Source organism: Oncorhynchus kisutch, unplaced genomic scaffold (genome assembly GCF_002021735.2).
Source record: "Oncorhynchus kisutch isolate 150728-3 unplaced genomic scaffold, Okis_V2 scaffold2091, whole genome shotgun sequence".
Classification (NCBI taxonomy): Eukaryota; Metazoa; Chordata; class Actinopteri; order Salmoniformes; family Salmonidae; genus Oncorhynchus; species Oncorhynchus kisutch.
In genome coordinates, this window is record NW_022264036.1 from 1 (window position 1) to 27,252 (window position 27,252).

General features: G+C 44.1%; 1 protein-coding gene across 2 annotated transcripts; it reads left to right on the forward strand.

Moving 5' to 3' along the window:
- Positions 1–2,846: 2,846 nt before the first annotated feature.
- LOC109880251 (transcription factor AP-4-like) lies at positions 2,847–25,282 on the forward strand. 2 transcript variants are annotated; one of them, XM_031819373.1, is made up of 7 exons: positions 2,847–3,192; positions 6,039–6,246; positions 14,025–14,123; positions 14,460–14,648; positions 19,329–19,427; positions 21,045–21,212; positions 21,507–25,282. In XM_031819373.1, the coding sequence occupies exons 1-7, from the start codon at positions 3,104–3,106 to the stop codon at positions 21,657–21,659; spliced, it is 1,005 nt and encodes a 334-aa protein (XP_031675233.1). In that variant the 5' UTR covers positions 2,847–3,103; the 3' UTR covers positions 21,660–25,282. The 2 variants fall into 2 exon arrangements, with proteins under 2 accessions (XP_031675233.1, XP_031675234.1); XM_031819374.1 differs by having other exon boundaries at positions 6,039–6,204.
- Positions 25,283–27,252: the final 1,970 nt, after the last annotated feature.

Genomic DNA, 27,252 nt, shown 5'->3' on the forward strand with positions numbered 1-27,252 from the left:
TTTTGTTCCAGCCCATCATTAATACGCCATATTATCTTGACGAGTAGTTAATAATAATACATGTTTAATTGTCACATGCAGTGAATTGGTTGTTTTACACAGGGTCAGACATAGGGTACAGAGCCCATGGAGCAAATTAGATTTAACTGCCTTGCTCAAGAGCACATTGACAGATTTCTGATTTTTCACCTTTTTCACCTTGTTGCGTGGGTATTTGAACCAGCAATCTTTTGGTTACTCACCCACACTCTAACCACTAGGCTACCTGCCGCCCAGTTGTGTCTGGTGTTTTAGTGCTGGGTTGCACATATGTCTAGCTCTCCCAAGACTAGGACTAATGATCAAGTCCAACATAACTTCATAATTGATCATGTAAATTGTGCATGATATTGGGTGAATACGTCTGTCTCTGGGAACATATGGGTTAATATGTCTGGGGCAGACGTTAAGTAACTAGGAAGTTATGCAACACCTATGTTGTGTACAGAACTCTTTGGACCTATAGTGGCTGGTACCTAGTGGTACATTCATAGGCAAATACACTCACACTAAAGTACACAAATAAACATAGCCTATATTAACGTGTAAATAATGATTATTGATGAAACAGCCATGCAAACAGGTTATTTAAGGTGAAGGGTAAGTCATGTGTAGCACCACAGCCACCAGACAGACAGTTATCACATAATTCTAAACATAATGGCAGGTCGACAACATTACACGACTGTATAGCCTTTAAGTGTAGGCCTACGTGCATAAATCAGCTTGCGTGAACCTGTTATATTAGAAACTTTAAAGTAAATATATGCAAAATACTTGTAACAGATAACATTATAACATATACAGTATAACATATACAAATACTTATTTTCCACCATAATTTGCAAATTAATTAATGAAAAATCCTACAATGTGATTTTCTGGATTTTTTTCCCTCATTTTGTCTGTAAAAGTTGAAGTATACCTATGATGAAAATTACAGGCCTCGCTCATCTTTTTAAGTGGGGAGAACTTGCACAATTGGTGGCTGACTAAATACTTTTTTGCCCCACTGAACAATAACCCCCCAAGCAACATGTTCACACACATATTACGTTCATGTTAGACTGAAGGGTATGAACATGACACTTAACTAATTCATTATATTCCTGTTCAACTGTGTTGCCTTCGTCCTTTTGTGGTATTATGCCAGTGTCCCTGGCTGTCCTCCGGGGCCTGTGTGTGTGTGTTACCAGTGTACTGGAGGAGAAGTGTAGCCCTATGAGCAATGATGACTGGAGCAAAAATATGTAATAACAGATTCATTGCCACCTTTTACCGATGTACAGTATGTTAGATTTGTTGCAGAGGTTTTTTTTCCTGTAAAACGAATCCAGTTGTTCATTTGTTTTATGACTAGGTAGACTACTGAATAACACTGTTGGGAATGCTCAGATTCAGGTGTGAAGGGCAGAATCAGAAATTAGACTGGAGGCATGAGTTTAGGCTCTTAATGGTTAACCATATTAGTTATGTAATAGGCTACTTTGCTTATAATTATGTGTATGGGCTATGCAACTAACAATGTTCTCTGAAATAATGCAAAATGCTATAATCATTCCTGCCCTCCATGTATTACAGGTATGTTATTCAGACCATTCAGATCATATGGGCACATATTAAGTTACATAGGAATGTGGAATAGCCTCCCTAGAGGATGTCTCTTTAGTAGCTGAAAATAGTTGTGTATTGTCAATGTCATCTGCAATACTGTGTATGTTGCATGGTGCATCACGCTGCAGGACATGCGCCAGGTCTTCCTTTTCCATGGCAGGATCTAACCTGACCACCCAGTGAGCTCCTTTAGCCTAGAAGCAAAACCAGCTGACTGCAGGCTTTCATTTGTTTTGTCAATGAATCTAGGTCCAGCCTATCTATGATGTCATATAAAGTATATTAATCGCTAATAGCATAGGAAAAGCAATAGCTGGGGCGTGTCAATAAGTAGCTAAATGATCCTGTGCTAAACTTGCAGTTTGGGGAAAAAGATGGCGCTATACTATAACACCGTAATAGCCTTGCATGCAACATTGTACACCAGCAACAGCAGCAAGTGTAACAATTGTTGCAGCAGCGACTGATCAGCCGTGAAATTGACCAACATTGTACCATTGCTACACACGCTTATACTACATACATTTCCGGGTGCAAGGGTACTGCTCCCATTTTGTGGCTTGAGTTCTGTTCTGCTCGCACAGCACGCACCAACAAGGCAGGAGTGGCGATTAGGTAACTCTCCTCTCCTACACCCAAAATGGTGAACACATTCAGCTGTTCAATGTCAGCCTCTTTCTCTCGGCGCTGTTTCCCTTCGCTCCTCTCCCCACTCGAGCCCCCCACAGTTTGTTGCTGTTTTTGTGAGCCCTGCCAACTCGTCAGCTGATCCCGCTTGTTCGCTTCATAGTGAGAGGAGACCAGTGCCCCTACAACAGACTGGTTTCCTCCGCTCTATCGTTAACATTTCGAAAAACATCGTAGATTTAAAATAACTAAGTGACGCATGCAACAACAAAAAAATGTTTTTCCTAATTTACGTGGAAAATCCTCATAAAATAGATAATGTCATAATAACTGTAGATTAGGCTACTAGGATTCGAGATATAGCATCAGTGATCGGTATCACTCAATGGAAACAATTCTACATTTGTGGCTCTCATTTAATCAACCAGACTCGTGCCTCGCCCCCTCCAGTGTAGATTGAAATAATCCTTTGTTTACATGATGCAGTCCCTCTGTCCGCGGAAGGAGGCTTTTGGTAGTGCTGTGTGATTCCTACCAGCTGTTTCCCGCCTTGAAAGACATCCGATCAGCTGCAACTACACACATACACGTACATGCAGAAGGAAAGAGAGAGAGAGATTGAGAGCGCCACACAACGAGGGAACCCTATCAGCTGGAAGTAGAGTAACGTTTGGAACTCCGACTGCTCTCCTACTACATAAGGAATTTTCCGAATTATGAAATTATTCTAGATTTATGAGCAAGGGAATTTGCACCTGAAACTGGAACATATTTTGTGCGTTAATTCATTTGAACCGGGGGACACACAACTGGAGAGGAAAGCATGGAGTATTTCATGGTACCAGCACAGAAGGTGCCCTCCTTGCAACATTTTAGGAAAACGGAGAAGGAAGTGATTGGGGGTCTTTGTAGGTGTGTGTGCACTTTTACTATTTCGCCTTATTGTATACGATAACAATTTGTTTATCTCTGCTGGTGGTGCGCATTTAGCGACTGTGGCGTGGCAACATGCTTGATTTGATCTGCATGTTATTGTGTACTGTACACGACCCACTGTCAAAGAGCGAGACAATTACCTTTATTGAATATCGATTAAGTACTCATATTAGGTAGAAGACGATTCAGTACATTCATATGTAGCTTAATTGTCCCGTTACTTTAGCTAAATCTAGACATTTAGTAGCTAACAAACATACCCCACGTGGTTACATGCACACCACGCCGCTACTCTGTTCCGAGAGATCCCTGGCTATTTTGATATTTTCCCAACGGTTACGTTATGTTTTGGATAAGTATACTAATTTACATATGAGCAAGAGAGGTAGTACATGTATAACAAAGGTGTCGCACCTTTTTGTTATGAATGTTTCGTTCACGTCCTAGGGGGTACTGTTTGCTCAGTTCGTTGGGGAGCGCGCTGAAGTTATTGTGGGCAGTGCGGCCATGCTTGTGCTAAAGTGGTGAGGGATCTGTCGTAGTCTTCCCTCCAGTAACTTCACATTTCCGGATAATTTATGTCAAATTCACGGTGAAAGTTTAAGTAATCTCATTTGTGCAACGAAATCACAGTTTCGCTGGTATTCTTGGCCACATTTTGGTGCACTCTGGTACCGTATGCACTGCGTCTTTTCTCCCGCAGCTCAGCAATGCCGCCGCTTGTAGAGGAAGCAGTCGCATTGTTGTAATGGCGGATGACTCGATGAGAGGTTTTGAACGCAGCAGTGTGGCCGCTCGATGCATTCTAAAACAGATTGGACCGTATGAAATGGATTGTTTCGCCGCGAGGCATTCCGCAACCGATTGAGAAATTAGTAGTGGTCTTTTTAATTAGGGGGTGTGTATAGTGGAAGGCCAGTCGATGCATTTGCAACCTTTAGTAGACAGGGAGGCGGAGATGAAGGATAAAGTGTGGTCTGCGCACGTGGTCTGGGACATGTAGTTCTATTTTCGAATTGTGTAAAAATCCGATTGTAGGATTTTGCATAAAATTGTCCAAGCAACACTCAATTCTAGTCTTTGATGTGCACATTTGGCCATAATACATTGTCAAACATTATTTCTCACTTACAAATGTGTATTTATTATGATAATACTTGAATGTTTATTATGTTAATGTTGCTATAATTTGGGGACTCTGTTTAAAGCAACTCATCTAATATACTGTTCCTAGTCTGTCAAGCTATGGTGGTTGTATTTGTGACTGGGTTCACTATTCGCTACCACCCAGTCGTGATTTGGCAGAGGCTGTGTTTGCTGGCTGGTTTCTGGGTTGTAAGGAAACAGCAGACACGGTCTCTCTCCCCATCTGTGTCTGCACAATTGTTCCCTGTGTTTGCTCTGAGGCAGCTGAGTCACTACTGATAAGAGCCTTGCTACTAGAAAGCTTCCCAGTGATACTCCCATTAGATACAGAGGATGTGGAAGTTCAATTAGACATTTCCCATCCCAAATGGAATCTGTGTGGGAGCCATGCTGAAGTTGGAGACTTTTATCTCCCTCACCAACTTCAAACATCAGCTATCTGAGCAGCTAACCGATCGCTGCAGCTGTACATAGTCTATTGGTAAATAGCCCACCCTTTTCACCTACCTCATCCCCATGCTGTTTTTATTTATTTACTTTTCTGCTCTTCTGCACACCTATATCTCTACCTGTACATGACCATCTGATCATTTATCACTCCAGTGTTAATCTGCAAAATTGTAATTATTTGCCTACCTCCTCATGCCTTTTGCACACATTGTATATAGACCCCCCCTTTGTTTTCTACTGTGTTATTGACTTGTTAATTGTTTACTCCATGTGTAACTCTTTGTTGTATGCTCACACTGCTATGCTTTATCTTGGCCAGGTCGCAGTTGCAAATGAGAACTTGTTCTCAACTAGCCTACCTGGTTAAATAAAGGTGTTCTCAACTAGCCTACCTGGTTAAATAAAGGTGTTCTCAACTAGCCTACCTGGTTAAATAAAGGTGAAATAAAAAAATAAAATAAAAAATCAGGATGACAAACGCTTTTATGGTTGGAATTCTCACAGGCTGTGTTCCGTGGGTTCAGAGGTCTGAAACAATGGGGTTTGGCCAGGGGTTCTAGCAGGAACGTCAGCATTGTGTTGTGCAGTGGGCCACGTGAAGCGTCTGCTAGGGTGTTATAAGAAAACAGCATCAAAGCCTGTTCTGCACTTTCATGCTGTTTTCCCAGGGCACAGTCAGCTTGGTAGTAGGAAGCATGGCCCATGACATGGTTGTTACTGTATTTTTAGCATTGAAATTGACCATCACAACGGTTCTGTTTTGAAGCTCAACAAAGCTTTGTTTTCTGTCTTGTTTTGATAGTTCATACGTAGCTGTGCTGTTGCTCACAGTAGGTTCATTCATGTTTTGATAGTTCATACATAGCTGTGCTGTTGCTCACAGTAGGTTCATTCATGTTTTGAATTCATACGTAGCTGTGCTGTTGCTCACAGTAGGTTCATTCATGTTTTGATAGTTCATACATAGCTGTGCTGTTGCTCACAGTAGGTTCATTCATGTTTTGATAGTTCATACATAGCTGTGCTGTTGCTCACAGTAGGTTCATTCATGTTTTGATAGTTCATACGTAGCTGTGCTGTTGCTCACAGTAGGTTCATTCATGTTTTGAGTTCATACTCCATTCAAAACTGACCAATAGAGGTCAACTTGAAGATCTCGCTTGATATCTACTCTGTGGACCTTTGACCCCTATTGTGTAACCTTATGACCTCTTTCCCCCCCCCAGCCTGGCAAACATTCCTCTGACCCCTGAGACGGCGCGCGACCAGGAGCGGCGAATCCGCCGGGAGATCGCCAACAGCAACGAGCGGCGGCGCATGCAGAGCATCAACTCCGGCTTCCAATCGCTCAAGACGCTCATCCCCCACAGCGATGGAGAGAAGCTCAGCAAGGTGGGTCCGAGGGAGGAAAGGAAGGGAGAGAAGCTCAGCAAGGTAGGTCAGACTTTGACTTGTTTATTACACAATAACAAATTAAAACCGCGTAGCAAACTACAACATGCATTAGTGAAATTATAAGAGGACACAATAAAGGCAGAAAAGTCCACCATACATTGTGGTCAGCGAGAGAAGGAAATGGAGGGGGCACATTTAGCAAGGTCAGATAGGAGGGAGTTGGAGAGCGAGATCATACAGACATGGAGATTGGGTTAGTAGGTTAGTCTAGAGAGATCAGACGGACAGGGATATTGGGTTAGTAGGTTATTCTAGAGAGATCAGACAGACAGGGATATTGGGTTAGTAGGTTATTCTAGAGAGATCAGACAGACAGGGATATTGGGTTAGTAGGTTATTCTAGAGAGATCAGACAGACAGGGATATTGGGTTAGTAGGTTATTCTAGAGAGATCAGACAGACAGGGATATTGGGTTAGTAGGTTATTCTAGAGAGATCAGACAGATAGGGATATTGGGTTAGTGGGTTAGTCTAGAGAGATCAGACAGACAGGGATATTGGGTTAGTAGGTTATTCTAGAGAGATCAGACAGACAGGGATATTGGGTTAGTAGGTTATTCTAGAGAGATCAGACAGACAGGGATATTGGGTTAGTAGGTTATTCTAGAGAGATCAGACAGATAGGGATATTGGGTTAGTGGGTTAGTCTAGAGAGATCAGACAGACAGGGATATTGGGTTAGTAGGTTAGTCTAGAGAGATCAGACAGACATGGAGATTGGGTTAGTAGGTTAGTCTAGAGAGATCAGGCGGACATGGATATTGGGTTAGTAGGTTAGTCTAGAGAGATCAGACACACAGGGATATTGGGTTAGTAGGTTAGTCTAGAGAGATCAGACAGACAGGGATATTGGGTTAGTAGGTTAGTCTAGATAGATCAGACAGACAGGGATATTGGGTTAGTAGGTTAGTCTAGAGAGATCAGACAGACAGGGATATTGGGTTAGTAGGTTAGTCTAGATAGATCAGACAGACAGGGATATTGGGTTAGTAGGTTAGTCTAGATAGATCAGACAGACAGGGATATTGGGTTAGTAGGTTAGTCTAGAGAGATCAGACAGAGAGGGATATTGGGTTAGTAGGTTAAAGTCTAGAACAGTGGTTCCCAAACTTTTTATAGTCCCATACCCCTTCAAACAGTCAACCTCCAGCTGTTTAGCACCAGGGTCAGCACACTCTCAAATGTTATTTTTTTTCATCACACACACACGCACTATACAATGCGTTTATTAAACATACGAATGAGTGTGGGTTTTTGTCACAACCCGGCTCGTGGGAAGTGGCAAATAACTCTTATAGGACCAGCGCACAAATAATAATATAATAATAATCAATCATTTTGCTCTTTATTTAGCCATCTTACATATCAAATATTTTTTGTTCATTGGAAATTGTGAATAACTCACCACAGGTTGGGAAGGGTGTGAATAACTCACCACAGGTTGGGAAGGGTGTGAATAACTCACCACAGGTTGGGAAGGGTGTGAATAACTCACCACAGGTTGGGAAGGGTGTGAATAACTCACCACAGGTTGGGAAGGGTGTGAATAACTCACCACAGGTTGGGAAGGGTGTGAATAACTCACCACAGGTTGGGAAGGGTGTGAATAACTCACCACAGGTTAATGAGAAGGGTGTGAATAACTCACCGCAGGTTAATGAGAAGGGTGTGAATAACTCACCACAGGTTGGGAAGGGTGTGAATAACTCACCACGGGTTGGGAAGGGTGTGAATAACTCACCACAGGTTAATGAGAAGGGTGTGAATAACTCACCACAGGTTAATGAGAAGGGTGTGAATAACTCACCACAGGTTGGGAAGGGTGTGAATAACTCACCACAGGTTAATGAGAAGGGTGTGAATAACTCACCACAGGTTGGGAAGGGTGTGAATAACTCACCACAGGTTAATGAGAAGGGTGTGAATAACTCACCACAGGTTGGGAAGGGTGTGAATAACTCACCACAGGTTGGGAAGGGTGTGAATAACTCACCACAGGTTAATGAGAAGGGTGTGAATAACTCACCACAGGTTGGGAAGGGTGTGAATAACTCACCACAGGTTGGGAAGGGTGTGAATAACTCTCCACAGGTTAATGAGAAGGGTGTGAATAACTCACCACAGGTTGGGAAGGGTGTGAATAACTCTCCACAGGTTAATGAGAAGGGTGTGAATAACTCACCACAGGTTGGGAAGGGTGTTATTGAAGGATGCACATAACTCTGCAATGTTGGGTTGTATTAGAGAGAGTCAGCCTTAAATCATTTTCCACACACAGTCTGTGCCTGTATTTCGTTTTCATGCTAGTGAGGGCAGAGAATCCACTCTCACATAGGTACGTGGTTGCAAAGGGCATCAGTGTTTTAACAGAGCGACTCCTGGCTTGGCGATACTCTGAGCGCAGCCCAATCCAGAAATCTAGCAATGGCTTCTGATTAAATTACATTTTCATAGAACCGCTTGTTGCAATTTCGTTGAGGCTCTTTTGTTCAGATATTGGTAAGTGGACTGGAGGCATGGCATGAAAGGGATAACGAATCTAGTTGTTTGTGTCATCCGTTTCAGGAAAGTACCTGCGTAATTGCGAACCCAACTCACTCAGGTGCTTCGCTATATCACATTTGACATTGTCCGTAAGCTTGAGTTCATTTGCAAACAAAAAATCATACGATGATGGAAAGACCTGTGTGTTGTCCTTGTTAATGCAGACAGAGAAGAGCTCCAACTTCTTAATCATAGACTCAATTTTGTCCCGCACATTGAACATAGTTGCGTAGAGTCCCTGTAATCCTAGATTCAGATCATTCAGGTGAGAAAAGACATCAACCAGATAGGCCAGTCGTATGAGAAACTCGTCATCATGCAAGTGGTCAGACAAGTGACTATTATGGTCAGTAAAGAAAACTTTAAGCTCTCTATTAAAAAAGTGTCAATACTTTGCCCCTTGATAACCAGCGCACTTCTGTATGTTGTAAAAGCGTTACATGGTCGCTGCCCATATCTTTGCATAATGCAGAAAATACACGAGAGTTCAGGGGCCTTGCTTTAATGAAGTTAACCATTTTCACTGTAGTGTCCAAAACATATTTCAAGCTGTCAGGCATTCCCTTGGCAGCAAGAGCCTCTCGGTGGATGCTGCAATGTACCCAAGTGGCGTCGGGAGCAACTGCTTGCACACGCATTACCACTCCACTATGTCTCCCTGTCATGGCCTTTGCACCATCAGTACAGATACCAACACATCTTGACCACCAAAGTCCATTAGATGTCACAAAGCTGTCCAGTACTTTAAACATATCCTCTCCTGTTGTCCTGGTTTCCAGTGGTTTGCAGAAGAGGATGTCTTCCTTAATTGACTCCCCATAAATGTAACAGACCAGGAGCTGTGCCAGGCCCGCCACATCTGTTGACTCATCCAGCTGTAACGCATATAATTCACTGGCTTGTATGCGAAGCAGTGATTGTTTCAAAACATCTGCCATGTCACTGATGCATCGTGAAACAGTGTTGTTTGATGAAGACATTGTCTGTATCGTTTTTTGGCCTTTTCCCCCAGCATTGTCCCAGCCTTATCTGCGGCAGCAGGAAGAATGAAGTCCTCTACAATAGTCTGGGGCTTGCCTGTGCTAGCCACTCGGTAGCTCACCATATAAGACGCTTCTAGCCCCTTCTAATTAATGGTATCAGTTGCTGTTATACATGTCTTAATACTCAAAAGTTGTCTATTCTAGCTCAAAAAACTCCTGTGGCTTATTTTTCAAATTGACATGTTTTGTTTCTAAATGTCTGCGCAAGATTGAAGGTTTCATCGAGTTGTGAGATACTTTATCACATATAACACACTGTGGCTGAGGAAAGGCACTACTCCCAATTTAAGTGAACCCCAAATCAATGTAGTTCGATGGTCCAATGTCCCTGTCTGTTGTTCGGTGCTTTCCCAGGTAAGGAGCAGTAGCTTTTCGTCTCCATCAGATTCACAACTGTCAGTGTCTATGCTAGCTGGGCTACAACAAATGTAGAATGACTGATGCTAGCATTGGATGTGCCCGTGGAAGCAGAACAGCTTGTCGTCGACAGGTGCAGGTGTAGTACTGCTGGTAGTAGCAGTACTACCAGTAGAGCTGGTATGTGTCTCTATGGACGCAGGCCTTACTTTTTTAAAACCATTTATCCGTTTCGAGCAAACGGAATGTGCATCGGCTACTTTTGGCTAAATACAGACCGTTAGTTTAATTCCCGCGAGAGAGTAAACGGTTAATGTGATTGGGTGTTAATTATTTGACTAGGCTACCTGTATTTGACATTGTGTTGTTATTTCACTGATGGCTTAATTTTATTTTTGGCAGTGAAGCGAGGCTACTCGGAAGAGAGAGAGAACTTCAGCTAAATGTATAGCCCTGGTGGAAAATGGGCTGTTTGAAAATGTGGGGGAAAAAAATCGGTCAACATTTTTATACATGTGAATCACATTTTTATTTGGCGTACCCCCGTTTGGGAACACCTGGTCTAGAGAGATCAGTCAGACAGACAGGGAGATTAAGATACTAGGTTCCAGTCTAGAGAGATCAGTCAGACAGACAGACAGGGAGATTAAGATACTAGGTTCAAGTCTAGAGAGATCAGTCAGACAGACAGGGAGATTAAGATACTAGGTTCAAGTCTAGAGAGATCAGACAGACAGAGAGATTAAGATACTAGGTTCAAGTCTAGAGAGATCAGACAGACAGGGAGATTGGGTTAGTAGGTTCGTCTAGAGAGATCAGACAGGGATAGTGAGACAGTAGGTTAAAGTTAATAGAGATCAGCCAGACAGACAGGGAGATTGGGTTAGTAGGTTCGTCTAGAGAGATCAGACAGGGATAGTGAGACAGTAGGTTACAGTCTATAGAGATCAGACAGACAGGGAGATTGGGTTAGTAGGTTCGTCTAGAGAGATCAGACAGGGATAGTGGGACAGTAGGTTAAAGTCTATAGAGATCAGTCAGACAGATGGGGATATTGCCATGTCTGTTCAACTCCCAGTACATATGATTCTAGATATGTACAGTGCTGCTTGAAAGAATGTGAACCCTACAGGCTGGTTATTTATTTTGCTATAAAATATTAAAATAAACATATTAACCCCATTTTTAACCCCATTTCGTAATACAGACATTCCAGGTAAATGACAGGATCAAAAAATATATATATTTTCATTGTTTATTTAACAAAAGTGGTTTATTTAACAGAAACTCAGATTTGATGTGTGCTCAAATATGTGAGCCCCTTCAGTCAATAGTTATTAGCAGCGATAACTTGGAGTAACTGTCTCCTATAGCCAGTGATCAGTCTCTGACGTCTGTTTTGAGGGATTTTTGCCCATTCCTTCTTACAGAACTCAGCCAATTGAGTGAGGTTTGAGGGGTGTCTGGCAGACCTGCCCGCTTCAGGTCCTGCCACAGCATCTCGGTTGGATTTAGGTCAGGACTTGGCCAATCCAAAACACAAATCTTCTTTCCCCTGAGCTATTATTTGGTAGATTTGCTTTAATGCTTTGGGTCTTTGTCTTGTTGGAAAACCCACTTTCGGCCCAGCTTTAGCTCCTTGACTGATGGCATGACGTTCTGTTCAAGAATCTCCTGGTTTACCTCAGAATTCATGGTTCCCTTAGTGATGTGGAGTTGTCCCGGTTCAGAGGAGTAAAAGCAGCCCCAGATCTTGACATTCCCATCACCATGCTTGACGTTGGGATAAGGTTATTTTGGTGGTAGACAGTGTTGGGTTTTCACCAAACATAGCAGTGTTGATTGTGACCAAAAAGGTCCATTTTAGACTCATCGGTCCAGAGAATAGACTTCCAGAAACCTTCAGGTTTGTCCAGGTGGTCTCTGGCAAAGTTAAGACGGGCAGTTTGGTTCTTTTTTGACAGCAGAGGCTTCTTCCTAGCAACCCTCCCATGAATGGCATTTGGATTCAGTGTTCTTCTTATTGTTGAAGCACAGTTACCTGAGATGCAGCAAGGGAGGTCTGCAAATCTCTAGATGTTATGTTTGGGTTGGTTTTTACCAGAGTTATTATTGTTCTTGTGGCTCTTGGGGATATTTTGGAAGGGTGTCCACTTCAAGGCCGAGTTGCTGTCATGTTAAATGCTCTCCGTTTGTAAACAGTGGACTGATGGAGCTCACATCTTTTTGAGATGATTTTATAACCTTCCCCCGACTGATGTCCTCTCAATACCCACGTCCTGATGTCCTCTCAATACCCACGTCCTGATGTCCTCTCAATACCCACGTCCTGATGTCCTCTCAATACCCACGTCCTGATGTCCTCTCAATACCCACGTCCTGATGTCCTCTCAATACCCACGTCCTGATGTCCTCTCAATACCCACGTCCTGATGTCCTCTCAATACCCACATCCTGTCCTCTCAATACCCACGTCCTGATGTCCTCTCAATACCCACGTCCTGATGTCCTCGCAATACCCACGTCCTGATGTCCTCTCAATACCCACGTCCTGATGTCCTCTCAATACCCACGTCCTGATGTCCTCTCAATACCCACGTCCTGATGTCCTCTCAATACCCACGTCCTGATGTCCTCTCAATACCCACGTCCTGATGTCCTCTCAATACCAACGTCCTGATGTCCTCTCAATACCCACGTCCTGATTTCCTCTGAGATCTGCTTTCCTCTCAGCATGGCGTGCTTTGCCTTCACCTGGTTGGGTAACACCAAACTGACCAGGTTTCTTATCTCTATTTGTCAGAGTCCCGCCCAAACTCTTTCCTAACGATCTCTCCTTTGATTGGGTCATTTGGTACCAAATTATTTTACCCACCTGATTCTACATACCTACTTGATTTAACCAATGCAACTTGTGGTTCACTTATTTTTGCACCTGCACTAATTCCTTTTTAATGTTGTTTTTCTACTACAAGCATAATTTCCTCTACACCAACATATGGTATTGGTAAATATAAACCTGTTATGTCAGATCAAAAAGACTGGTTCTGATTAAATGAAGATTTGATGGTAAAAACTAAACATCTGTAATTGAACAAGGGGCTCACTAACTTTCAAGCAGACCTGTAACACCTACTGATAAGTTGATAGACAAGTCTTCCCTTTGAAGTTGTACAGGCTCTAGTTGCTGCTACAGCACCAGTCAAGAGGCTCTAGTTGCTGCTACAGCACCAGTCAAGAGGCTCTAGTTGCTGCTACAGCACCAGTCAAGAGGCTCTAGTTGCTTCTACAGCACCAGTCAAGAGGCTCTTGTTGCTGCTACAGCACCAGTCAAGAGGCTCTAGTTGCTGCTACAGCACCAGTCAAGAGGCTCTAGTTGCTGCTACAGCACCAGTCAAGAGGCTCTAGTTGCTGCTACAGCACCAGTCAAGAGGCTCTAGTTGCTGCTACAGCACCAGCCAAGAGGCTCTAGTTGCTGCTACAGCACCAGCCAAGAGGCTCTAGTTGCTGCTACAGCACCAGTCAAGAGGCTCTAGTTGCTGCTACAGCACCAGCCAAGAGGCTCTAGTTGCTGCTACAGCACCAGCCAAGAGGCTCTAGTTGCTGCTACAGCACCAGCCAAGAGGCTCTAGTTGCTGCTACAGCACCAGTCAAGAGGCTCTAGTTGCTGCTACAGCACCAGTCAAGAGGCTCTAGTTGCTGCTACAGCACCAGTCAAGAGGCTCTAGTTGCTGCTACAGCACCAGCCAAGAGGCTCTTGTTACTGCTATGTAACATTTTGTCGTAGTTATAACAGTGTTCACTCCTCTACAGGCGGCCATCTTGCAGCAGACAGCAGAGTACATCTTCGCTCTGGAGCAGGAGAAGACACGGCTACTGCAACAGAACAGCCAGCTCAAACGCTTCATTCAGGTGAGACACCGTCATCATTTGGTGTCACTAGTGTGCACCCCCCCATTAAGTTTAGATACGCAGTTGTTCCTACCAGCACGTGGCTCTCTAGACACACTACTGTGCTCAGAATCATTACTTTTTTTTTTACAATAGTAATCTGGCCTCAGTAGATGAGAAATGTTCTACTATTCTCAGCACTTAAAATTCAGTTTACTTTCCTGTGTCCATTCCTTAGTTCATAGACTGTTCATCAAACACACTACAATGGAAGGAATCACCCGTCGTAGTCCAAATCAACCCTATCTTAGTCCTCCATGACTTACTCTCCCTCCGCTCCCTCTCTTGCTCCAACAGGAGTTCAGCGGCTCCTCCCCAAAGAGGAGGCGCGGGGCGGAGGAGAAGGATGAAGGGATCGGTTCCCCAGACATTTTGGAGGAGGAGAAGACGGATGACCTGCGGAGGGAGATGGTGGAGCTGAGACAGCAGCTGGACAAGGAGCGCTCTGTCCGCATGATGCTGGAGGAGCATTTGAGACAGGAGGAGGTAGGAACAGAGACACACAACCACAGTAATTGTCAGGAACCTCCGTATTCAGGGTTTGCACAGCGTGTTTGTTTGAAGTGATTGAAGTACTTGAATTTGGAGCTCAGAAAATCAAGTACTGTAAAACCTTGAGTTGAAAATCAGTCATTTCCTCAATTTGGTCATTAAAAACTCCCTGAAAATAGGCTATTTATAAACTCTCCTGCTCCAATATAATTATCCAATGATTTTGATTTCTGATCCGTTTTTGTGAGAGTTTCCCAGCGTTTCAATTGACGGGTGTTGGGCTAGTTTGTTGAGGTCAACAGCATATTGACTACAACTTGGCTCCAGGACAAAGGAAACAGTTTTTTGTTGTTGCTTTCTCGTTTGAAAAACATGACACCAAACTAGAGGTCGACCGCCTATGATTTTTCAACGCCGATACCGATATTGGAGGACCAAAAAAGCCGATACCGATTTAATCAGCCGATTTGTATATATACACTGCTCAAAAAAATAAAGGGAACACTAAAGTAACACATCCTAGATCTGAATGAATTAAATATTCTTATTAAATACTTTTTTCTTTACATAGTTGAATGTGCTGACAACAAAATCACACAAAAAGTATCAATGGAAATCAAATTTATCAACCCATGGAGGTCTGGATTTGGAGTCACACTCAAAATTAAAGTGGAAAACCACACTACAGGCTGATCCAACTTTGATGTAATGTTCTTAAAACAAGTCAAAATGAGGCTCAGTAGTGTGTGTGGCCTCCACGTGCCTGTATGACCTCCCTACAACGCCTGGGCATGCTCCTGCTCCTGACTCCTGGACAGTCTGTGGTGCAACGTGGCGTTGGTGGATGGAGCGAGACATGATGTCCCAGATGTGCTCAATTGGATTCAGGTCTGGGGAACGGGCAGGCCAGTCCATAGCACCAATGCCTTCCTCTTGCAGGAACTGCTGACACACCCCAGCCACATGAGGTCTAGCATTGTCTTGCATTAGGAGGAACCCAGGGCCAACCGCACCAGCATATGGTCTCACAAGGGGTCTGAGGATCTCATCTCGGTACCTAATGGCAGTCAGGCTACCTCTGGCGAGCACATGGAGGGCTGTGCGGCCCCCCAAAGAAATGCCACCCCACACCATGACTGACCCATCGCCAAACCGGTCATTTGCCAATCTTGGTGTTCTCTGGCATCCCTAAGTCTAAATATTGCTGTTACAATTCTGGCAAGTTAATTATGGTCTTTGTTAGGAATAAATGGACTTCACAAGAGAAGTGACACAATCTCCCTAGTTAAAATTAAATTCATGTTAATTTGGCATCCCTAAGTCTAAATATTGCTGTTACATTGTACAATCTTCAATGTTATGTCATAATTATTTACAATTCTGGCAAGTTAATTATGGTCTTTGCTAGGAATAAATGGACTTCACACAGTGAAGAAACTGCTGCAAACTGCTGCATAAACCCGGACTCTGCTTGCACGGAACACAAGAGAAGTGACACAATTTCCCTAGTTAAAATTAAATTCGTGTTAGCAGGCAATATTAACTAAATATGCAGGTTTAAAAATATATACTTGTGTATTGAGGCAGGGTAGCCTAGTGGTTAGAGTGTTGGACTAGCAACCGGAAGGTTGCAAGTTCAAACCCACGAGCTGACAAGGTACAAATCTGTCGTTCTGCCCCTGAACAGGCAGTTATTAACCCACTGTTCCTAGGCCGTCATTGAAAATAAGAATTTGTTCTTAACTGACTAGCCTGGTTAAATAAAGGTAAAATAAACAATGATTTTAAGGAAGGCATTGATATTTATGGTTAGGTAACATTGGTGCAACGACAGTGCTTTTTTTGCGAATGCGCTTGTTAAATCATCACCCATTTGGTGAAGTAGGCTGTGATTCGATGATAAATTAACAGGCACCGCATTAATTATATGCAACGCAGGACAAGCTAGATAAACTAGTAATATCATCAACCATGTGTAGTTAACTAGTGATTATGATTGATTGATTGTATTTTATAAGATAAGTTTAATGCTAGTGAGCAACTTACCTTGGCTTCTTGCTGCAGTCACGTAACAGGTAGTCAGCCTGCCACGCAATGTCCTCGTTGAGTGCAATGTAATCGGCCATAATCGGTGTCCAAAATGGCATTGGTGAGATTAATGCCACTGTTAGCCTACATAGCGAGGGTGAGATTAATGCTACTGTTAGCCTACATAGCGAGGGTGAGATTAATGCTACTGTTAGCCTACATAGTGAGGGTGAGATTAATGCTACTGTTAGCCTACATAGCGAGGGTGAGATTAATGCTACTGTTAGCCTACATAGCGAGGGTGAGATTAATGCTACTGTTAGCCTACATAGCGAGGGTGAGATTAATGCTACTGTTAGCCTACATAGCGAGGGTGAGATTAATGCTACTGGTGGCCTAAATGAAAGGGTGAGATTAATGTTATTGTTAGCCTACATAGCGAGGGTGAGATTAATGCTACTGTTAGCCTACATAGCGAGGGTGAGATTAATGCTACTGTTAGCCTACATAGCGAGGGTGAGATTAATGCTACTGTTAGCCTACATAGCGAGGGTGAGATTAATGCTACTGTTAGCCTACATAGCGAGGGTGAGATTAATGCTACTGTTAGCCTACATAGCGAGGGTGAGATTAATGCTACTGTTAGCCTACATAGTGAGGGTGAGATTAATGCTACTGTTAGCCTACATAGCGAGGGTGAGATTAATGCTACTGTTAGCCTACATAGCGAGGGTGAGATTAATGCTACTGTTAGCCTACATAGCGAGGGTGAGATTAATGCTACTGTTAGCCTACATAGCGAGGGTGAGATTAATGCTACTGGTGGCCTAAATGAAAGGGTGAGATTAATGTTATTGTTAGCCTACATGGACAGGGTGAGATTCATGCTCCTGGTAGCCTACATGGACAGGTGAGATTAATGCTCCTGGTAGCCTACATGGACAAGGTGAGATTCATGCTCCTGGTAGCCTACATGGACAGGGTGAGATTAATGCTACTGGTGGCCTACATGGACAGGGTGAGATTAATGCTACTGGTAGCCTACATGGACAGGGTAAGATTCATGCTCCTGGTAGCCTACATGGACAGGGTGAGATTAATGCTCCTGGTAGCCTACATGGACAGGGTGAGATTAATGCTACTGGTGGCCTACATGGACAGAGTGAGATTAATGCTACTGGTAGTCTACATGGACAGGGTGAGATTAATTCTACTGGTAGCCTACATGGACAGGGTGAGATTAATTCTACTGGTAGTCTACACAGACAGGGTGAGATTAATGCTACTGGTAGCCTACATGGACAGGGTGAGATTAATGCTACTGGTAGCCTACATGGACAGGATGAGATTAATGCTACAGGTAGTCTACATGGACAGGGTGAGATGAATGCTACTGGTAGCCTACATGGACAGGGTGAGATGAATGCTACTGGTAGCCTACATGGACAGGGTGAGATTAATGCTACTGGTAGCCTACATGGACAGGGTGAGATTAATGCTACTGGTAGCCTACATGGACAGGGTGAGATTAATGCTACTGGTAGCCTACATGGACAGGGTGAGATGAATGCTACTGGTAGCCTACATGGACAGGGTGAGATGAATGCTACTGGTAGCCTACATGGACAGGGTGAGATTAATGCTACTGGTAGCCTACATGGACAGGGTGAGATTAATGCTACTGTTAGCCTACATGGACAAGGTGAGATTAATGCTACTGTTAGCCTACATGGACAAGGTGAGATTAATGCTACTGGTAGCCTACATGGACAAGGTGAGATTAATGCTACTGGTAGCCTACATGGACACGGTGAGATTAATGCTACTGGTAGCCTACACGGACAAGGTGAGATTAATGCTACTGGTAGCCTACATGGACAAGGTGAGATTAATGCTACTGGTAGCCTACATGGACAGGCTTTATCAGTGTGCTTGCATCACCAACATCTCTCCGGTAGGCTGTCAAATTCAGTCTTATCATTGGGAAGGTCTATAAAATGCACCTCATGTTTTAGCATGATAGTACACAGCCTCATGTCCCAAGGATCTGTACACAATTCCTGGAAGCTGAAACTGCCAGTTCTTCTATGGCCCGCATACTCGCCGCATACTCACCAGATGTGTCACCCATTGAGCATGTTTGGGATGCTCTGGGTGGACGTGTACGACAGCATGTTCCAATTCCCGCCAATATCTAGCAACTTCGCACAGCCATTGTAGAGGAGTGGGGCAACATTCCATAGGCTACAATCAACTGCCTGAGCAACTCTATGTGAAGGAGATGTGTCACGCTGCATGAGGGAAATGGTGGTCACACCTGATACTGACTGGTTTTCTGATTCACGACTCTTCTTTTTCCCCCAACAGATGTATATCTGTATTCCCAGTCATGTGAAATCCATAAATTAGGGCCTAATTCATTTATCTCAATTGACTGATTTCCTTATACTCAATTTCCTTATACTCAATAAAGTAATTGTTGCATGTTGCGTTTATATTTATGTTCAGTATATAAAGACCAATCCAAGGCTTTAATGACCATACTCATTAGCAATGTTGCGCAGAGATAATAGATATGACGGTGCATATTCAGTAATGGCCGTGTTATTGTCTCCAGTCTGAGTCCTACCTCTGTTAACCACTCAGGTCTGCTGTGTTGTGGTTGGTGGTACTCAGCCTGAACACGTGTTAGGAACTCACTCCGAGCAGCAGGAGAGAGCCAGCACCCCAGCCCACAGCCCACAGGTGAGAGAAAGAGACTGAGAGACATACAATCACACTCGCATATCAACACACACACACTACTGATGTGACATACATTATTGTCTCCAGAGGCGTCAGGAAGACTCTAAATCACCACAGTGGAAATGCATCAACACAACACCCGTCTGAGAGTAACATATAGCTGAGCTCAAGGTTTACCGCGGTCAACAGCTCTGACACCTTTACGGTCGACTCTCCATTACTGGCACACAGATCACTACGTTTCAGTCACATCCTTGAGAGGAAATCATTCTAGTCCCATATTGTTGTTGTTATTGCTTTTTCCTGATTCTGTTTTGCTTTCAAAATCACACCTTTTTAATAGAAAAACGCCACAACTGGATGTTGTAAGTCCACAATAATACTTATAGACCAGGAGACAACTTTTGAGGTGTGGAAAAAGGTTGATTTTGGGGTGTAGTTACCCTTTAATTGAGCTGCACACCAGCTAGAGACTGTTTGGGTAGCAATGTCTCTGTAGCACTCTTTTGAGTTTACAAAACAGATGTCCCCTCGATTGATGCAAATAATCATGATATAGGCCACTTTTTTAGTTGACATTTAATAGATAAGGTTTTTGGGAACCATTTCTATCTACCAGAAGACGGTTGTCATGACATTAGCATCACCACTAGCGGCTACACAAAGTGGTAGACAAACGTGCGCACACAGACGGGCGTTCCTGTGCTGTTGCCTCTTCAGGAAGTTGAAGGAAAATACGAATCACTGATGCATTTTGTTCATTTTATATGGCCCTAGAAATCCCATCTCTGCGGTGACGGTCTCTCCCTCCCTCACGGTGGCATCTCAGGTTGAATAGGGAACAGCATGATGACAGTGTCACTAGGGCTCAGGCTGGAGAGGAACACAGTAAGGTGTATGGTAGTTGTATTGTTGTCCACCAGAGGGCAGCAGAGGCTCCTGGGAAAGGGCTGTTGGGAAGATGAGTCTGCTGGTGTGTTTTGTTGTTATTAAATAATGAAGCTGGGATAGAATCTGTTCTTAGTCATCATGTGGCGTTTTAGGATGACTGAACCAAATGTCTTACTCTTTCTAAAAATTCACTGAGTGCCAGTGTCAACCAGTGTGTTTTCGGGGATCGGTTTGGGCAAGGAGATGTGCAGAATCACTCATCTTGATACCATGAATACAGTGCATTCAGACCCCTTGACCTTTTCCACATTTTGTTACGTTACAGCCTTATTCTGAAATGGATCAAATGTATTATTTTACTCCTCAATCTACACACAACATCCAATAAGGACATAACGAAACAGGTTTTTAGACATTTTAGCAAATATATTCAAAATAAACAACTATTCAGACCCTTTACTCAGTGCTTTGTTGAAGCACCTGTTTTTTCTTTGTCATTATGGGGTATTATGTGTAGATTGGTGAGGGGGGGCGAACAATGTAATACATTTTAGAACCCGGCTTTAACGTAACAGAAATGTGGAAAAAGTCAAGGGGTCTGAATACACTGTAGTTATTTGGGATGCAAGGTGATTTGTAATTCTGTGTAGTCTGACTCTACTGTAGTCAATTTCTAACATGCACAATGTATATCTGTGTGACCTCTTCATCCTCCTGTCCCTCCAGGTGCTGGCCCCCAGGTCGTCCCCCGCCCCCACGCACCACCCCACGGTCATCGTCCCAGCCCCCGCACCAGCCCCGCCTCCCCATCACGTCACCGTGGTAACCATGGGCCCGGCCTCTGTCATCAACACAGCCTCCACGTCTCGCCAGAACCTGGACACCATTGTGCAGGTGAGCCAAAGAAGAACACTAGTGGAGAAATTGTAGTTGTATCAAACCCAGGGAGAAAAAAGTGCGCTCTCTGAATTTATGCAACTGTTATCTTTGGTATGTTGCAGATACTTTTCTTCTGTCAGTTTGTAAAACACTTGGTAGTTCTATGGAAAGTGTCCATAAAAAGTGGTAATTGTCAGTGCATTTCCACATGTGAACACCAGATGGTGGTGTAGTCACTGCGTCTGCCACTGCTGTTTTTCACTCTCTCTCTGCTTCCCTCCATATCTGTCTCTCTCCCTCCATCTCCAGGCCATCCAGCACATTGAGAGCATCCAGGAGAGGGTGGGGGAGGAGGAGCAGCGCCGGGCGGTGATCGTCACCCAGGGACGCGCCCTCACAGACACAGCGGGGTCCGACACGGCGTCCGACAGCGAGTGGCCAGAGGACTGCTCACTGCCCTGAGGCCTCCCATCACACACAGGGGCCATGAGAGGGGGCCCTGTACAACACCCACAATACTCTGATTATATGGCCATTTATTAGGTTGGATAGACGGATCAGACTCACACACACACTGAACTAGGATAGTCTACTGTAGCTGGATAATCACACACTTCTTTCTGTCTCCCTTTTCTGCTTTCTTGCTTTTTCTCAAACCGGACAAAAAACATCAGTAGAAAGGTGATGGGTTGACCTGACAGTTCCACATAGCTCAAGCAGCCAGCAGCCTTCTAATTGGTCACGAAGCACCCATTCAACCCACTCCCTCTCTGGGTCTTGCTCCTCCAGAGGGCTGCCTGAGGATGGAAGTGTCACACCCAGGTCCAGCCTGGTCCCTTGGCTCAGTTGTCAAATGGAGACTCTTTTTCACCTTCTCCAAAACCAAATAAGCAACTTCTGCCCAGCGAGCAGGAGAGCGCGCCTGGACAGGACAGGTGTACCCCAACCAGCAGCACAGCCGTCCCAGGTGACCCCACACCCCCCATACTAGAGATAATTTATACAAGAAATCTTCTACTTCCTGTATCTCTTCACCATATTTCTACCCAGGGGAATCTCCCCTGAGCGATGAGACACTGTGAGCATTCAAAGACACATTCTGAATCAGTTCCAACACACCTTTTGGCTCCTTAGTAAGAGAACATGTTGTCGATCTTGTGTTCTGCTCAGTGGCTCTGGTCGATAAATCACAGGGATTGAACTGAAACGTGACAACACAGAAAAGGCCCATATTGACGCAGCCAGAGGTCTGTTCATTTCAGTGGTGCTGTTAGGAGACAAAGCTAAAGCTAAGCTTACTATGGAACGAGGAGGAGTGCACTTCTGGTTCCCTCTTTCTCTTTTTGGGCCATCACACTGTTTACTGGGCTGGGTTCCCAGTAGACATTTATATAGGCGACACTCTCCCCTAATTAGTAGTACAGATGAAAACCTGTAACACCGATTCACCCTTTTGTCTGTTGCTTCTGACATTTTGGCATCTAGCTTGTTGAATAAGCTAATCGATGGGTACGTCTTGAGTTTTAAAACCCTTTGTGTGTTTTTGCTGTTGTACACATAGGGTAGGCTGGTGTATCTAGCTCCACGCTATAATTAGGTGGGTTGTGTCCGGGGTTAGGAAAGCCCTGTATTTGGGACAGGCCTCTGTTTGATATCGTAGGAGAACACACACACCCCCCTGTGCAATTAATGGTCCCAGATCTGATAAAGCTTCTCCCATCATCTGATAAAGCTCCTCCCATCATTTGTCCTTGAATTTTGGAAACGTCTCTCTGATGTTTAGATCCTTAACTGCCAATGATATTGGTTGACTGCGCATTTGACTCTATGTTTCCACTAATAGGAACACGCGTCCTGGGGGGGGGGGTCAGGTATCTCTGGTATCAGCATACTACTCGGCATCGTGATACTTGGCTTGGTATCACGTCATTAGTAAAATGTTGATATTGTGACAACCCCACTCTGAAAATAGGCACATTTTCTTGCGATTTCCACAGATTTCTAGCGTGTCGCTGTGCAAAACCAAATGTTTTGTCTCCTTTGTGCCCCGACCAGTTAGCATCCCTGGCTATTGTCCGGTTTTATTATTGTGCTTTTCAGCGTGTTTCATTCTCTCTGTAAAGTCTGTCTATGATGGTTCTGTTGTGCCCCAGATATGACTTGGTTTTACAGGGATCACAGACACTTTTTCAAAAGCCTGAGTTTTCCCAGGCTGACCTGATTGAAACCTTGTTGTTTTGGGGGTTCTCCTATCCCGTGGAGTGAGGGGGGAATGCAGACACACATCTACAGTCATGGTGGGTTCGAGAGACCCAGATTCTGTGCAGATTGTCAGATCCTTACAATACTTCTAGAAATGATTTAGAATATGCCCATCTGGGTTGCACCCAGGATAACACGCTGCCTGGGGTGTGTGGAGAGAGAGAGGGGGGCAGCGGTTTGCCATAACACAGCTTCTAATGTGCAGGGTAGGCACTGTGAGGCCAGCCTTAACTCAACCCTGGAGTCAGAGTGAGAAAGAGGTAGAGGCTGGCCACACCTATATAGAGAAAGCCTGAACACTGTTCAATAGGATTGATACTGTAAACCTTTATGTCCAGAACCTCCCAATATAAATACACACTTGGTGGCTTATGCTTTGTTTTAGTGTGCTGCGGTTTCCAAAAGGAGATGTGGATGCATTGTTTTTAGACATTCCAGAAGATTCCACCAGTACCTTTAGCATCTCTAACTGGCACTTTTCAACAGCAAAAAGCAACGATTTTGTCTGAGGTTATTTTTGGCCACAATACGGCCAATCGCAAAGGAATCGTTTTTAATGTAAAATGATTTGATGTTAAATTGTATTGATTTGTTGATTGTCCCTTATGTCTTCCCTTTGAGTGTAGAGGGAGTCCATTTACTGCTGGTCAGATGAGACGCATCTCCTTCCTATCCTTCCTTCTTGGTATTTACAGTGGATTCACACTGGCCACGTTCAAGGCCACTTCATTGCAGTCGCATGCCAGAACCTCACAATGCCTGGATAGGTGTTTTTGTATCAGCTTACCACAAAATGACACCGCCAACTGATGCCGGACTGGAAAGTCAGTGAGGTGGCACGCAGCCATAGGTTGCTGCATGCAGTGCGACTGTAATGTAGTCAGCCTGGAACGCAACCACTGTGTTCACCCAGGAAAAAAACCTACTTAGCCATGTTGAGTTCCATTATTTGGAAATGGTCAGTGATTCTTGAGGTGTGCCCTCTATAAACCTTATAATCTGGATCGGTAGGGGCAGTCCTCTGATCCAGTCCTATTGATTGCTGAACAAAATGTTGGTTTTGTTTGGTTACGCTTTATGCTATGTCTGTAGTAGCCCTTTTCAGTACCTGTGTTCAAACATTTTCTCTGCTGATGCCAAGCACTGTCCCATAGATGTTTTGTGTATCTTCTATACGATATCTCTGTTAGATACATAACAGAATGCCTGTGAGGTGGGCAGGGGTCAGGGAGGGGGTCAGTGAATGGGGGGGGGGGGTTACGGTTCTAAAGCACTTACTGTACTATATATGGGAGGGGGTTCCTCTTATTTTTCTGAAAGGGGGCCTCTCCTCGGCTGAAGCTCTTGATATGTTGTGAGACTAAAACCACACAGCTGTGTATTTCCCCCTTTCCCTGTGTCTGACCCGGTCATATACCCTGGGTGTATTCATTAGGCACCAAACGGAAGAAAATGGACTGAAACAGGGAGATACTACCTGACCTTGCCCAATAAGAAACAGTTGTTTTAATTTTCCATTGCTACGGTGTGCCCTAGTGAATACAACCCCTGTCCCATGTCTGTCTGTCCCTCATCTCTTTGTCTGTCTGTAGTCAACACAAGACTCTCATCCTGTCTTCCCTCTCTGTCACTCACGCCCTCCTCTCCTCCCCAGCTCCTCTTTATCTGTTGTCTTGTGTTTTGTTGGACAGTCAGTCCACACGGTCGTTGAGAAGCTATTATATTTAGAGGTTTTTTTAAGAAGAAACTTGTGGGTGGATAAAGAAGAGGCTTGTGCCTTTTGTAAAGACAGAATAATAAAGTTTGTACTTCATTTTTTACAAGTTGGTCTCGTTTCTGTTTATCACTATCACTGTGTGTAGCCTGCACATGTAGCATTTAAGAGCAGTTTAACTGTTACATATCTGATTTGAAATGTATTACATTTTTACGGCAGCGCAATTTCTATGACACCGGTGATGTTACAGTGGGGCAAAAAAGTATTTAGTCAGCCACCAATTGTGCAAGTTCTCCCACTTAAAAAGATGAGAGACCTGTAATTTTCATCATAGGTACACTTCAACTATGACAGACAAAATTAGGGGAAAAAATCCAGAAAATCACATTGTAGGATTTTTTATGAATTTATTTGCAAATTATGGTGGACATAAATATTTGGCCACCTACAAACAAGCAAGATTTCTGGCTCACACTCCGACTCAAATCCTGCAGTGCCAGACGTGTCCCCCTGTTTAAGCCAGTACATGTCCAGGCCTGTCTGAAGTTTGTTAGAGAGCATTTGGATGATCCAGAAGAAGATTGGGAGAATGTCATATGGTCAGATGAAACCAAAATAGAACTTTTGGTAAAAACTCAACTCGTTGTGTTTGGAGGACAAAGAATGCTGAGTTGCATCCAAAGAACACCATACCTACTGTGAAGCATGGGGGTGGAAACATCATGCTTTGGGGCTGTTTTTCTGCAAAGGGACCAGGGCGATTTTTTTTCTTCTCACCTTTATTTAACCAGGTAGGCTAGTTGAGAACAAGTTCTCATTTGCAACTGCGACCTGGCCAAGATAAAGCATAGCAGTGTGAGCAGACAACAAAGAGTTACACATGGAGTAAACAATTAACAAGTCAACACAGTAGAAACCAAAGGGGGAGTCTATATACAATGTGTGCAAAAGGCATGAGGAGGTAGGCAAATAATTACAATTTTGCAGATTAACACTGGAGTGATGAATGATCAGATGGTCATGTACAGGTAGAGATATTGGTGTGCAAAAGAGCAGAAAAGTAAATAAATAAAAACAGTATGGGGATGAGGTAGGTGAAAAAGGGTGGGCTATTTACCAATAGACTATGTACAGCTGCAGCGATCGGTTAGCTGCTCAGATAGCTGATGTTTGAAGTTGGTGAGGGAGATAAAAGTCTCCAACTTCAGCGATTTTTGCAATTCGTTCCAGTCACAGGCAGCAGAGCCACTCCTTCGTTTGTACGTGTAAAGGAAAGAATGAATGGGGCCGTGTGTCGTGAGATTTTGAGTGAAAACCTACTTCCATCAGCAAGGGCATTGAAGATGAAACGTGGCTGGGTCTTTCAGCATGACAATGATCCCAAACACACCGCCCGGGCAACGAAGGAGTGGCTTCGTAAGAAGCATTTCAAGGTCCTGGAGTGGCCTAGCCAGTATAGCAAAGGGTTAGTCATGAAACAGGTTTTATTGAACGTGGCCCAGGTTCTCGCTCTCCTTCCTTCACTCCTGTTGGTTCACTCCAGCTCTCTGGTTTATGTACATGTGCCCCTTTTGTGATTGGTTGTCGTGCCAGAAGCCCCCTGCCCGTCCCCTGGGCAGACCCACAGTCAGGCTGGTCTGGTGCTAAATAAAGATGGCCCACTGTCACCATCGGCGTCTGTGACAGTTTGCAGCACTAGTGACTCCAGTAGGTGGCATGTCACTGTCCTCTAGTACTTCAGTGTCTATGCAGTGTTCATTTTCAGTCTCTCTGTCTCTCATTCCCTCACTCGTTCTGTAGTCATGAAACAGGTTTTATTGAACGTGGCCCAGGTTCTCGCTCTCCTTCCTTCACTCCTGTTGGTTCACTCCAGCTCTCTGGTTTATGTACATGTGCCCCTTTTGTGATTGGTTGTCGTGCCAGAAGCCCCCTGCCCGTCCCCTGGGCAGACCCACAGTCAGGCTGGTCTGGTGCTAAATAAAGATGGCCCACTGTCACCATCGGCGTCTGTGACAGTTTGCAGCACTAGTGACTCCAGTAGGTGGCATGTCACTGTCCTCTAGTACTTCAGTGTCT